At 43.4% G+C, this 15,471-nt stretch overlaps 1 protein-coding gene across 3 annotated transcripts in view; it reads left to right on the top strand.

Moving 5' to 3' along the window:
• The window catches only part of magi3b (membrane associated guanylate kinase, WW and PDZ domain containing 3b), a 170,481-nt gene that overhangs the window by 128,234 nt on the left and 26,776 nt on the right, over positions 1-15,471 (top strand). For all 3 annotated transcript variants that reach the window (XM_074639883.1, XM_074639884.1, XM_074639885.1), the window contains exons 4-8: positions 3,327-3,533; positions 6,150-6,318; positions 9,091-9,170; positions 11,557-11,614; positions 12,678-12,784. In XM_074639883.1, coding sequence (XP_074495984.1) covers positions 3,327-3,533; positions 6,150-6,318; positions 9,091-9,170; positions 11,557-11,614; positions 12,678-12,784 — 621 coding nt within the window. The remainder of the gene's footprint in view (positions 1-3,326; positions 3,534-6,149; positions 6,319-9,090; positions 9,171-11,556; positions 11,615-12,677; positions 12,785-15,471) is intronic.

Raw genomic sequence — 15,471 nt, 5'->3', positions numbered from 1 at the left:
GTGTATCATTTCAACTTAAAACACCCTCTCCTCGACTCTTTTCATGCCATCCACGACTGTGTTGATGTCCCGCATCCTCTCAAGAAAAAAGGCCGATCAGAAGTCAGGACACAACTCGCATGTATACTAGCCCGGGTAGGACTGTTTCTGTGGGTCAAGGCTGCCCTGTGATTGGTAGGGTACATGTTGGCTACTCCATGTTGGTCCGCAGGGTCCCAGGTTGCCTGCCAAGCAGACACATCAGCCATCTGCGCCAGGCGCCGAAAGCACGTCTTTCTGGGGCTCTTGGTCCCTCCTCAGTCTCGGCGCCTCCGAGGTTCAGTTTGGGTCACTCTCTCAGAGCAGAGCTGCCGGACAAGAACTGAATAGTCAAGTGCAGTGAAGTGCAAGACTGGAGGGACAGCTGCCAGGAAAATGAAATTCTGCACATGCTGTAGAGGTTTTTATCTGCTACCAGGGAATGCAAAATTCTGCCAAATCGAGATCCACGTCAAATCTGTTTGTTTTGGGATCCCCATTGTGATAATGAGTCGGATTTTAACGAGGAAGGGAAACAGACCTGGATATTAAATTGGATGTGAATGGGAGTGCAGAACTCATGCATCAGTAGCAGAGTGTGGTATGGATGGTTGTGTGTGTGTGTGTGTGTGTTGCTCTGAGACTGCGTAGCTGTCTGTTCATGATCTTAGCGAGATGAAAGTGTGCCCATGACCTTGCGCAGCTTATGCATAGTGCCCTTGACAACAGGAGTCTTTTCATTACCGGGAGCTGATTCCGCCACCATGAAATTGCTTGCGCGCACGTTGAAAGAGGAGACTCGCCTTTTTCCTGGCTCATCAACCCCTGCGACACGAGGATCACAAGTAATGTCGGACAAGCTCCCCCGCTCATCAGCTTACGAGGCCCCCCCTGCATTATAATGGCAAACGGTGCCACAAATCTGCACCGACGCGCCGCTTTCACACACCTCTATATCTGCGACGCGCATTTATCAGGGGCCAAGAGACATGTTTGTAAGTAATTAATCACAAACGGCAGCGTCTGGCTGATGAATGTCAGCGTGCGGTAGGAGACAGGCGAGGATTAGCCAGCAGACCCAATCTCTCCTCGCTATCGCTGTGCCACCCCTGTTAATGAAGCCATCTTTGACAAATGCGGATGAGTGTCGCTTTAGTAAACACAGAGAGTGGAGCGACAAGGGTGGGAGGGGCAGGCTTTCATCCAGCCTCCTTCCCCTCCTCAACCTTCCCGCTGCTTTGAGGAAGATGAGCATAGCTGCATTAACCCAGTTTGCTACGTATTGTAGCTGGCACGCCTGAGGAGATGAGGCCGCACTCGAGATGGGCTCACTTATCAGAGAAGCTGTTGTGGCGGTACTGTATCGTGCTGTAAGAGCTGCTGGAATGACTGTGATGTGTTCCTCAGAGGCCCTCTGTTCTTCCCAGCATGCACGCCGTTGTCAGCTTCCCCCTCTTTGTACCGAGCTATAAAAAGATCTGGAGTTGATAAATGTTGCTCTTACGGTACAGCATCTGCATGTTCACGCTTAAGTACATCAAAGGTTCATAATACCGTGGTCCAACTGAAAATAAGATCCAGTTTATGGAGGCTAATTAAATAGCTGAAAATCCCTATTTCCCAGCGGTATCTCCCCTTATTCTTTAATTAATCTAATTATAAAATCGTGATTCAGCTGAGTAGGCTCAATCTTATGATCGCTTATTGTAAACACCGAGGAAATATTTTACCTAACAAATGAATTGCCAAGAAGATGTATTTGATATTATTGCATGAACACATCCGACAGAGCAGCATTTAGCAAACAAATGATCATAATAAATGGTCGGGATGTAAATTAGTATGCACATTATTTATAATCCTAATGGAGGTTGAATAATTGCTTATTCTAAGCCTAAATTGAGTTCCACACACTGCTCACCAGCCATACATAGATGGATCACCGCATGAGCTAAATGAGCAAATAATTCAACCAAGTTTTGCACTCTATCCCCCCTTTTACAGAGCGCCCGGAATATTTATAATCCGTAACACAAGGTTTTTTTCTTCGTTAGGAAAAAAAAAAAAAGCAAGCTGAGAGATAGATAATTGCTGTATTCAATGATCAGTGTAATTAGTTGCTGGCAAACTCCGAGCGAAGTGATTTTAATGTTACATGAGTCATGACAGCCCTGTGGTGCAGTTATCGAGGGAATACAAAGCAGGGGGTTCAGAGACGTGAAAGTCATACAGAGGATGAAGACCTCTGGAACTTGTAAATAGTCAACCTTGAGTGCTGGTGTGTGACATTTAGAGTTTTGAAGCTGATTTAAATCAGATGAATTGGAGTGATGTTAGACCTGGTGGGTGATATTTCTGCCTGTGTCTCCTTCCCTCACATAACATACGTATATATTTTACACTTTATGGAACACTACTGTACTTTTTTATGCCTCCACACCGGCGATAACCGTGGCCGGACGCATTATGTTCTCGGTTTGTTCGTCAGTCCGTCCGACCCATTCTTTTGAATGGGATGTCTCGGAAACGCCTGTTTTTGTGCCAAAAACAAACAAATGTCCACTTGGACTCAGGGATGAACTGAGATTTTAATGGTCAAAGGTCAAGGTCATTGTGACCTTATGTCCAACCCATTCTTGAGAACACGGTATCTCAGGAATGCCTTGAGGGAATTTCTTCAAATTTGTCACAAACATCCACTTGGACTCAGCAATGAACTGATTCGATTTTGGTTGTCAAAGGTCAAGGTCACTGTGACCTCATGCCCTTCCCATTCTCGTGATATCTCGGAAACCCCTGAAGGGAATTTCTTCGAATTCGGCACAAACGTCCACTTGGACTGGTCGTGTCTTGAAGGTAACTCACAAATTGCGAAATCTTGCAAAAACTTTTGCGAGACTCGCTGCCCGACGACCAATCCTAACCGTAACCATCTTATGATAGTTTTGCAATTTGAGTGTTCTTCTAGCCACGACCATTTGGATTCAAGGATGAACTGATTAGATTTTGGTGGTAAAGGGTCAAGGTCACAGTGACCTCACAAAACCCGTTTTTGGCCATAACTTTGGCCAATTTTACACAAATGTCTAGTAGCATAAAATGATGAAGTGATAACATTTTGGACAGACATGGATTTAAACTGAGCTAAACTAAACCTGACTGGTTGGCGGAGGCATACAACAATTCTAATCATTGGTCTGCACTCTAGCTGCCTTTTCTGTGGCTCCTTATCTGTTTGTGGTTGCATTGTTTAATGATTCTCATTCTCCTCTTCCTCCCTCTGCTCCTCCCATCCTTCACTCTGTAAGGTAACTACTATGGGACCCCGAAGCCTCCGGCGGAGCCCAACCTGGTGCAGCCCGACTTGGTGGATCAGGTGCTGTTTGATGAAGACTACAGTGGCGAGATACCCAGGAAACGCACAACGTCAGTCAGCAAGATGGACAGGAAGGACAGCGCGGTCCCCGAGGAGGAAGATGATGATGAGAGGCCACCGCTGGTCAATGGACTGCCTGGTCAGTAAATGTCAAAGCACAGGATGTCATGTTAAATAACGGAGATACTGCCGTACTCTGCTTGTCCTTTGGTTGTGGAATCGCCACATTAGGTCACTGTCTCTTGTAAGACATAAAGACTTTGACTTGTTGCAGATTGTATACCGTTTGATGGGCCCAATGGGCGTTTGAGGACACTACAGCACTATGCACTTCTCAATCCGTCACATAAAACGGCATTAAAAGATTCTCCTCTTGAGCAGCTTGATCATCTCTCTTAAGCTCTCGTCCCATCTGCTTCTCATTCATTTGTCTCTAGGTTGTAGTATTTTTTTTGCACGCCCAGATTTTTTTTATTTCCTAATTAGATTCCACGGGAAGGAGATTTATTACACAGGAAAATGTAACCGGTGCAAAATCATAAACACTTTTTTTGTGTTTACATGAACTAACATGAGATTGAAATGAATTGACCTGCAAAAACTATTAAACCTAAATTACAAAACATATTGCTGGAACTAACCACTGTTATCTAGCAATGCAGATAGTTTTAGTTTTGTTTGTTCAGGTTTTTAGATATCTTTCTCTGTCCCTGACATTTCTGCCACCACCACAACACAATGGAGGTGGGTAGAATTTAGTCTGTGGTGTCATTAGTTGAAAGGATCCAAAATTTGGGACCTGATCAGAAACAAAACCATGGACCCACCTGAAGCCGATGTGAAAATAATGAGAAAAATTAAAATGATAAATGAGTTTCCAATCAAAGAAAGGGACCTGAGGACAGTCTGTATAATTAGATCCAATCCAAATGCAGTTGACCTCAACAGACCCAAATAGAGAGAAATCAAAGGCTCTGACTCTTTTCTCAATTTGGCCATTTGGATATTGGATCCACTCATATTTTAGACACATTTAATTTTTATGATTTTTTTCAGCAGATTAGACAATAATTGAAGCTCTTCTGTGGATAATGCACAGACCCCACTCTCAACAGATATATCTCAAAACCTGAGCAAATAAAACCCAAAATATCTGCATGTCTTTATCCCACAAAAGCTAAGTGAGGAAATATTTTCTATTTTGTAATTAAACCATTTAATACTGATCTGCTACTAATCCATATTTAGTGACTAAACACGGCTGACATGCTGTCTCCAAAGTGAAAGTATTATTCACAGATATTCAAATGAGCTGGCACCACCGTTGATAAATCTCCCTTCTGGCATTGCTGTTACTGTTACCTTCTAATATGTCGCACCGCAGAGGTCACCTTGAGAAGGTCTCATCCAGAGAGCAGAACACTGTGCATGCGATCAATCAGGACAACTCCTCAGCCCTCTGAGGAACAAACCTGTCCTTAATGCTCACAAGGAGAGCACAAAATGGGTTACATACGGTGCACCATACCTGGGTTTTTGTAGTGAGAGAATCGGGGTTAAAACTGAGGCTAGAGAGGCTAGTTGGAGCTGAAAATTGTGTTTTTTTCTCTACAGAATGAAACATTGTTTTGACAGTCACGGCTCAAACACTGCTTGCTCAGCTGTACAAAGGATTCACAGAAATCCAAAGTCTGTTTACCCAACCCGCTCTGTCATATTGAAATCAAACAGGAAACGATGCCCAGACATCCAGGAGTTCTTTTTATGGAAAGAAACCAGTCACAAATGACTGCTCTGCTACAGCCCACAGCTGTGGCAGAGAGGTCTCGGACCGGCCATAGATGGGCAGAGTTATGGTCGAATGAAAAAAGAGGTTAATGGAAAATGTGAGCTCTAAGTCCCTAAACTCTTGACTGCAGCTTTTCCCCATCTTTGCTCAGACTGTCCTTATCATGAGCCCCCCTTTGTATCTCTAAGTGGGCCCTCACCCAGCTGTGAACACGATGACCTCGGCTCTCCTTCAGCCTCTGCCCTCAGGCTGGTGTTTACATGGCTTCTCAAACACACGTGTGTGTGTGTGTGTGTTTGGGCCTTTAAATATAACTTGTGTGCTTTTGATTGGAGAGACCAAAAGAAGAAAGTTGTTTTAGATGCTGCATATAACTACGCTGATGCTGCTGAGGGGCTCCGTGTTTGTGTTTTAGCAATTATGTGTTCAATTTAAAATTCAGGTTGAACGGTCTTTAGGAAATACAGCCTCTGTTGTGAGTAGCGCCACATGAAAAGAAAAGGGATGAAAAGCACTCGTGCATCTTCTTAGGGAAGGTATGAAATGCTAAGTGAATTAGGGGGGCCTTTGTTGTGTGTTTTGTGCTCATTGTAGAGCAGTTTCTCATTAATGGGTGTCTATGCAAAGGTAATAATTTATAGGTGAAGAGCAGTGGTAAAGTGTTATCATACAGAAACCGCCCTAGGCTCCAATGGCCCTTTCTAGTGTGAATCCCTGCCTTGTATCATTGCAACCCACAGGGAATGCTCATATACACTTATGCATAAGCATTAACACTGTGTGCACATGCAAATGCAAAACAGCCCTTTGGCAAACACACACACGCCGTCACTCGCATGCAAATCCTATGAGCGACATCGGCTCTCCCTCCGTTCCCCTGCAGCATGCAGGAAATCAGGAGGGCAGAGGTGTTCCTGCAGGCTAACCATCCACTCTGTTTTCTCCCGGTTTATTCTCTCTCTACAGAGCACAAAGAGGGGGCGGACTGGAGGAAAGCGGTGCCCAGCTATACCCAGTCCAGCAGCACCATGGACTTCCGCACATGGAGCTCTCTTCCCCGCGATGACAGCCTGGAGCCCCTGCCCCTTAACTGGGAGATGGCTTACACTGAGACCGGCATGGTCTACTTCATAGAGTAAGTGAGAGACAGAGACCCTCGGGTCATGAGACCATTTAGTGCTGAAATGATTAGTCAACTTGCTAACTGATGAGCATCAATTGTAATTCATCACTGTTTTTAGTGAGCAATTAATTAATTTAATGTGAACAAATAAAGATGCCAGATGTTTGTAGGTTCCATCCTCCTCCAATATGAGGATTTATGTATCTTATATTACCATAAACTATTACAACAATTCAACCGCATCCATCAAAATGATCCTAAGATTGAATCAACACCTGACACTTTTAGCTACAGTGGATTTACCTAATAAACCGGCAACTGAGTGAAAAGTATACGCCTGGAAATATATAGTATTTTTCTTATTGCAAACAAATGCCATTAAAGGGACAATTCACCACCTTTTATGTGGATGTCCGATCGGTGCTGATGGTAAATGTAGTCCACTGAAGAAATTATTCCCCACCACCTGCTATATTGACCGAGAAAGCAAATCTGTCCTGCTGCGAAGCCATGCCAGCTGTGCCTACATGTACCAGGATGCATTGCGTGCGAGCGGCGAGTTCGCTCTGGAAACGTAACTGGTTTGCAATACAAGTGAAGAGTACAAGAAAGTTTTTGAATGGCATTGCGCACCACAGAATAACAGATTTCGCAGCTGTGCCGGGCAGAGGTGTGGACTTGAGTCACATGACTTGGACTCGAGTCACAAATTTGATGACTTTAGACTTGACATGACAAAATAACAAAAGACTTGAAACTCGACTTGGATTTTAACACCAGTGGCTCCGGACTTCACTTGGACTAGAGCCTTTTGACTTGAAAATACTTGATAATACTTGATACCTTCCCCCCCCCAAGCCCAAAGATGAAAAAGTATGTTATTTAAAAAGTGTGTGCACGAAGAATATCAACTGCCCGGTACTGATGAAGATGTTGGGTTTATTTACTTTTTGAGAGATCCTTTATTGATTTGTTTGGGAAGAGGATTTACTTGTGGGGAAATAACTGAATACTGAATTTCTATCTTTTGTTGTTTATTGCTGACTCCCTGAAAGGTGGTGTTTTTTTTGTTGAACTCTGGACTCTTTATTTTTGGTGAATATCATTGGGACTTTCATTTGATTATCTTACACTTAATACCCCTAATGCACTTTAATTGAACCAATCCAACAGCATCCAAATAAGTTGCAGGAGAAAACCGTGAAGAACTAACGTTATGTTACTGAGCGCATTATGACTTGTTTAGGACTTGAAACTCAAAGTTTAGGACTTGGGACCTGTCAGTCTTGACCTGGAACTTGACTCGGGACTTAAAGTGCAAAGACTTGAGACTTACTTGCGAATTGCAAAACAATGACTTGGTCCCACCTCTGGTGCCCAGAGACACAGCACGGCAAGAACTGTAGGCATTATTCACACTATATCCCTACGTCAGATAGATAGAGATAAGGTTGAAAATCTGTGAATTTTCCCTTTAAAAGACCTCAACGATGAATTGATTCTACTAACAAGAAATGCCTGTGTGGCCAAGGCCTGTTAGCCTGTTGCCAAAAACTATTAAAAAGTTTGTATTAATAGTCCTAAACAAATGGAAATTACTCCTGTTTGAGTAAAGCTATTTTAGGAAATGATTCAGACTTTTCTTGTATAAATCAATGTATATATTTGTGAGCTTTTGTTTAAGTTATGTTGTAAGTTGGAACCAATGGTCTTGGGGTCTTTTCATGGGATTTGATGCCAACAGAAGCTGTAACAGTAAGATGAGGCTTCAGGTAAATATTAGTTTGATCAGGTGTAGCACAGTCTGTACGCTGGATGATGATCGATGAAATTTAGGCCAACTGACTGACTTGTTGCTTATATTAATCGTGTCATCTTACATCTGCAGCAGGGTATGTTGCAAGATGCAATGTTAAAAATGAAAGTGTTGTTTGTATATCTGATATGATGCAGCATTTTATTGACTGCTTTCTTTTTTATGCATACTGAAACACAGATGAATGTTTCTGTATCAAATCAGTGTCTAATCAGCCCAGCAGTTTGATCCTTGGTGTAATGATGGGTTTGTGATCGGCACGTGACACAGTTTACTCATCACTGAGTGATTACAAAAATAGCAGCAAAGAGAGAGTAAAATATACACATAAGCTACTGATCCTTCTATAAGTACGTAAGTAAAGCTCAAAGATTCAGTGTAAACACTCAGATTTATTCCCATTGACTGCCACGGTTGTTTGCTTTGCCGAACATCAAGACATGTGAAGCTCTACGCTAAGCCGATCAATACTTTGATTTTAGAACAGTCGAGTAAACAAGCCTCTCTCAGAGGTCCATAAGTGTGTGTGTGGGTGTATTGTACATACATGCAAGCACGTGTGTGCGTGCAAGCCTATGTGTTTTATTCATATTTGGTTCTAAGCCACTTGTCTCTAAAGATATCAGAAGACCATTGTGATTTTCCTCCTGATTACACACCCCAGTTGTTTAAGACATCTGAGGATAAACGAGTTTGTCGGGTTTCACATTCAGAGGTTTTCTTTTTTCCTCTCTGAAAAAAGCCGTCTAACCATAAACACGGTTAATGTGACAGCTGAACGTAAACCGATGGATCAGATGTTTTGTTGATGAATCTGGTGGCTCTTATGCACAAGAGCATATTACACAGGAGAATACATACGGTTGTAGTTTTTCAGTTGTGGTGCATCCTGTTATTGGCTGCTTTTCTCTTGCTGGCGCAGGTCTTTATGGTTGATATTAACTGGCTGCTCTTTGTGTGCTCCGCAGTCACAATACCAAGACGACCACGTGGTTGGACCCCCGCCTGGCAAAGAAGGCGAAGCCCCCTGAGAAGTGTGAGGATGGAGGTATGTGGGCTGCACTACTCAGCTGGTGTACTCAAGCATACATACAGTCATTCCATTAACTACTGCACATGTATTTACACAAGGGGCATTACCTCTTATTGTATGTGCCTCACATTACATGATCCATCACTTCACACGTTTAAAGAGGACCTATTATGCTTATTTTTAGGTGCATACTTGTATTTTTGGTTTCTAATAGAACATGTTTACATGTTTTAATGTAAAAAAAGAAAAAAAATGTTTTGTTTTTCTCATACCGACTGTGCTGCAGCACCTCTTTTCACCCTCTGTCTGAAACATTCTGTTTGAGCTCCTACACCTCCAGTCCCCCCAAAAAGCCCAGTCTGCTCTGATTGGTCAGCTGGCCCACTGTTGTGATTGGTCAACTAAACCAAACTCTTCAGACCCCGCTCAAGCTCCGCTCTAACTAGCTTTGTTTGAGGGCGTGCCAAACTAGCCGCTAGGTAAAGTGTGTTACTTGGTGACATCACCACGTTACGGAAGAAAAGGTGGGATTTCAGAGGTATAGAATGTAATCATTGTCGGTTCCTGTTTGTAAACACACCGCATTCAAAGTTGGCCACACCTCCACAGCTCAACGAGCCGAGAGGGAGAGAGAGCATCGATGGTGGAGCGAGCTATAGAGTGACTGAAGAGAGAGAGCGGCGTTAGTGAGAACAAAGCAGCAAATCTGAGAAATAAAACATTATCTTCTACGCCGAGTTGCCGGATTTTGAATAAATGCAGGCTTCCTGTCTGCTGTCTGTGGCTCAGCGCTGCTCTCGTCAAACTACAGACACACACCGATCATAGCTGCTCTCACAGTACAGAGAGGAGCAGGAGGATCACTGGAACACATGCACATAACACAACCTGTTCCCATCCGTGAAATACGGCCGCTTTGTTTCCAACAGAGTAAAGGGGGGACTTGTCGGTATCAGAAGCAGAGGGGTTTGACACAGCGGCGGTATTTGACCACCTGAACGGGCTGCACTTAGGGGCGGCTGTGGCTCAGAGGGTAGAGCAGGTTGTCCACCAATCGGAAGGTCGGTGGTTCGATCCCCGGCTGCTCCGGGTCACATGTCGATGTGTCCTTGAGCAAGACCCCAAATTGCTCCCGGAGGCATAGCCATCGGTGTGTGAATGAGTATTTAGATTAAATCCTGATAGGCAAAGTTGGCACCTTAGTAGCCTCTGCCATCAGTGTATGAATGAATGGGTGAATACTGACATGTAGTGTAAAGCGCTTTGAGTGGTCGGAAGACTAGAAAAGCGCTATATAAGTCCAAGTCCATTTTACCATTTTTTTACCACACCCTGTGCGCTGTTATTGGTTGGAGGTTGCCACCCAAAGTCACTTTGCTGACGCCTAGAAGCGTCCAGAGTAAAGTAAAATAAGAAGAAAATCCATGCAAAGGGCTGCAGGGTCTCAGCAGAAACAGACACCGCCACACACTTCTACTAGGGCATAAGTGATGATTGAGAGGGATTATTTTTGTATCAGTCAATACATTGCTTTTTAGTTAATTCTTGTGTATTATACCTTTAAACAAGGCATTTCAGGCAGTTCAGAAGCAGTGCTTCTGTGGGGGAGAGGAACTCCCTTTGGCGTGGACTTTGGGCTTGTTAACTTTGCAGACCTTTTACATGTACAAAAAAGTATATTACACTTAAGTAAAGGGAAAAAGCACAAAAGCAAAATAGGTCCCATTTAATCAGATAACCTACCAGGGTAAAATATGACTCTATAACTTTGAATTGACATGTCCACTACAGTAAGAGTAACCCTCAGCTTCACAGTCACTTGGCCTAATTTACCCATCTACTTTAAGGAGTTGTACACATGCCTTTGTATCCCCAGGATGCTAATGTGGGCCTAAGTGCAGGCAGAGACAGAGAGTAGCCACGGCTCAAAGACTGGGACCCTTCCAGACAGGTTTTAATGGATTTTTACAGGCGGACGGAGCGCTAGTTGGTGTGTTACTTCTGAAAAGCTACTCCAAAGCTCTCTCTTGCGTGAAGAGCTCTTTTCTCTCTCTCTATCTCTCTCCTTTCTCTCCCTCTGCCTGATATGTTCATCAGGGCATGACGTACATCAGCCCTTCCAGCCGGCCTGCTTTGTTGAAACCACAGAAATGTTCTCTAAATCATTGTAGGCTATTTTCATGGCTACTTTCTTATGCTAAACGTCCCAGTCAGGGGGGAAAGACATACACTGGTAACTACTGCTGTATGTTAAATGGGTTACACTCCCAGAGGATTGTCTACTACTAAACATTGTGCCCGCTCCTCTCTTCCTCTTCTGTCTTCCATTCTTTTTATCTTTATGTGTGCTCCCTATTTGCATCTCTGCATAACGCAATGACACGCTGTTCTCTGTTTGCAGAGTTACCTTACGGATGGGAGGAAATTGACGACCCACAGTACGGCACATACTACGTTGAGTAAGTTTCACTGATTTATTGATATGTTTTATTTTCCAAGCACTCCAGCAGCTGCCATTATCACATTCGTTGCTCGCAGATGCACATAACACACATTTCTCAGGGAGGATCAGGAGTGCATATTACACTGTGTACATTAGCAGCGGGGCCGGCGTGAATCAATACTGTCTAAAAATAAACAAATGGATGTTGCACGCGGCTTGTTTTGTTCATCTCGGGTGGGGAGAGCAGTTGAAGATTCTGATCAGGATTTTCCCGTTGTTTATCAGTGGGTGGCAAAATGAAACTCTGTGGGTAACGCTGCAGTGACCTGTATGTGAACACAACTCTGATTGTGCTCTTGTTGTGTAATGAGCGTGTGTGCAGAATGCATATTGTTTGTGTATTTGTCTGAGTGCAAAATGTGTTTTTGTGCTCACCACCCCAGCAGGAATTCAGTGAAACACAGCCATTGCAACAGCACAGGGAGACTTTCAACTAGAATAGATGGAGGGGGGGGCTGGAAGGAGAGGTAGCAATCTGTTGCAATGAAAAGAAAATGGGAACGCTCACGTTGTTTTATTGCTCAGGCTGCAGAAGGATCCCTCCCAGGTAGAAGTGACACGAGAAGCGCTCACTGTTTGGACAAGGAGAGTCAATGCCGTATAGATGGAGCTCATAGCTGCCAGTGTTTTAGCTTGAAATGAACTCGCTATGATACAATGGCTGTGTTTTATATGCCAGGGGGACAACAGGCTGTTTACCTTGTTGTAGAGGAACAGGATGTTGTTGGCAGTCAGGGGGGTTCATTTCCTACAATATTAAATTGCTAAAAGCCATGGTAGTTCTCCCACATAAAGAGGCAACCTTCACTGTATGTGTGCTGTGTTTATGAATGTATTTATAATGGCGCCACTATAGCATCCCTCTATTAGAAAATCACAGTTCCTTTATAGGGGAGGTGCATACATAATTGATGGCAGAGAAGTGGCGCAGTAGGCTTAAAAAGTCAGAGGTGTGTGTGTGTGTTTATATATTGTGTGTGTTTGCAAGTCTCTAAAATCTGAGCCTGTTTATGTTGCAGCCACATCAACCAGAAAACCCAGTTTGAGAACCCGGTCCTGGAGGCAAAGAAGAAGCTGAGCCAGGAGACGGCCGCGATCCAACAAGCCGCGGCAGCACCTTCCCAAGGTAACAACAGTGCCGCAGAACATGTACCCCTCTTCTAGAGATTGGTTAGCAGAGAGAAAAAAAACAACTTCCAGCGTTTCATAACTGCAGAGGGGTTGAGTAAAGCACCTGCAGAATTTTGCACACATGGAAACCTGCAATTGCCTCATTGCTGCTCCAACACATGGGACTGTGACCTTTAAAAACAGCATGAGATGTCGCATCCCGCTTCGTGGGTTTTGACGTCCCCCTCAGGCTTATAAGACATGCAAGTACATGTAACTATAATTACTTCCACCAGCTTTCTGGCTTTCGCACTCGTCATTGTCTGACTCGGTAAAAACACCACCACAGGAAATTCCAGTAAAAATTAAGTCATCTAAAACTAGAAAAGTGCACTCAGTAGAGTGCAGATCTCCACCAGGTGTGTCTGCCACGACTCCTGCTGTAATGTGTGATGAATTTATACAAACCACAAGAGACAGAGATGCATACTCATGACCGAATACATAATCTCCTGGTAGAGATAATGAAAAATGATGAATTAATCTCTTTGCTCCTGCTGTTTTTATGATCTTTCTATCCTTATTGTGCTATTATTTTTGACCTATAGTGTTTAATTCACTATTATGTATGATATTCAAGAACAACAGGAGTAGTGTGGGCTTTATTGGAGCCGTGTAACATTAACTGAGCTTATTCTATTTCTGCACTCACTTTAAATCACTCTGGACATGAGCATCAGCTAATTGTCTGAAGTGTAGTCGTAGTTTAATTACTTTGGCTTATGCACTGTACTGAGGCCAACCCTTTCACCTCAGTCAGTGTGCTGTGATAAATATGTTTTCTGGGAATAGAAAAGCAGTAGGAATGCCATCATTTCATGCAAGGTCAGCTGAACGCGTCAACCTTCATGTAGCCTCAAACAATAATAGATTGTCAAAACCAACCTGTTCTTCCTTGGTTCGCTCATTTAACACTGATTTTTTTTTGTCAGCCCTGCAGTAACGGTTTGTTCTTTAGGTTGACGAGCCATTTTTTTCCTCCTGCAGTAAACATTATGAATTAAGTATGTTTTCATTACAATGGATGTATAATAGATTACAGTGCTGCAGTGGTAGAGATGGAGAGGCTCGTAGCACTGCCTGGCAGGGTTTCAGGGAGTGCGAGAGGGAATGCAGGGGAGGAGGCCGGCTTTTAGCGGTGCATGTGGCAACAGCTGGTGGAACAGCACGTCAGAGAGGCCACGCATAATCAGACATTTCTCTGCTCAGGTGTGTGGAGACCGAGGAAACCGCCATCTCGCCCCTGATTACCGATTACACAACCTAGTGAGCTGTCAGACGGTTGCTATGATGAAACAGTCGACGGTTGCACCTCGGGCTAGAAGTCTGATTTTTACAGATGGAAAGGAAGGGAGTTTTATATCAGGGAAATTACAATTTACTATGGAAATGTTGTGAAATAATTCATTGTTATTTTGTCATTCTTATTTCCACAACAACAGGTTTACTTTACATGACATTATTCCAAAAAGCCCCTTTTCAACACTTTTGTATTATTGAATATTGGCAATTTTGGTTGATTATATGATGTGTTGCTGCAGCTAAACCTGCAAAGGAGACTATACTGTGGTGTTTGCCAGATAGCCAACATACCAGACTCTGTGCCCACATGTGTTGGTTTGTTCTGATAGGTTGTCTTCATTGCATGTTACTTTCGTTTAGTCAACTCTCGGCCTTGCAACAGCAGTTGTTGTTTTTTTAATTTCTGATGTTCAAGGTGTATTCTTGGAAACGACTGCCGCTGTTGCTCCATTGATGTAGTAAGAAAGATGTCTTCCCAATTATGCTGAACAATGTTGCTGAGGATTTACAACGCAATTGAGTCACACATGAGAAATCAAAAGCCATGGCTGTTTGATTCGGTGGATCTGATGGTTTTGTCTGCCTCTGGCTTTCAAAGTCTGCCCACAAACATTGGCGCAGAGACCTTCCTTGGACTCTCCCACACAAGTACAAGCTCGCACACGCAATGCTCACTTCCTCCCTCTGTTTAGTTCTCCCTCCGTCACCTCTATCTGTCTCTTCACACGTGCAGTCAAATGGTTTATCATTTCAGCACTCACTGGCGGGGAAGAAGAAAAAACATCCCATGTTGAGTTTATCAAGCAATTTGAATGTGATTATGTAAATGAGCATCGCTTGATCCATGTGACAGTGTGGACATCTGGAGTCCACTCTGACTGTGATGAGTTACACTCACTCACAGCCGTTCATGTCTGCGCTGGATATTTATGACTGCTGAACCATTTGATGGTGTGAGAGTGCCGGCATTTAAATTCCTCACACACGCCTCTGAAAGTTACAGAGTGTTTTTAAAACTGAAGGAAATAAGAGGTTGTTGCAGTTGTTACTTTCCAGCAAAGTAGCTGTTGTTGTGATCTTGAATTAAATTAGATATGGGAAAAAAATGGCACATTGTCACCGTCCAATCACCATGTGCAACAGAGAGAGATAAAGGGGGAGAATTGGAAGAAGATATGCAGCTTTAGATTTATATACACAGAGCAGTTGTTTCCAGGTGAGGCATACACATGCATTGATGCAGTCTTCTCAAATCCAATTTTAGCTGCACATCTCAAAAGTCACCATTTTATTATCATTATCTTATTGTCAACTAATGCCATTAAAAAAACAAAACCAACA

The sequence above is a fragment of the Sebastes fasciatus genome, chromosome 1, assembly GCF_043250625.1.
Source record: "Sebastes fasciatus isolate fSebFas1 chromosome 1, fSebFas1.pri, whole genome shotgun sequence".
Taxonomy (NCBI): Eukaryota; Metazoa; Chordata; class Actinopteri; order Perciformes; family Sebastidae; genus Sebastes; species Sebastes fasciatus.
The sequence above is the reverse complement of the archived record's forward strand: the minus strand, read 5'-3'. Positions and strand labels throughout refer to the sequence as shown.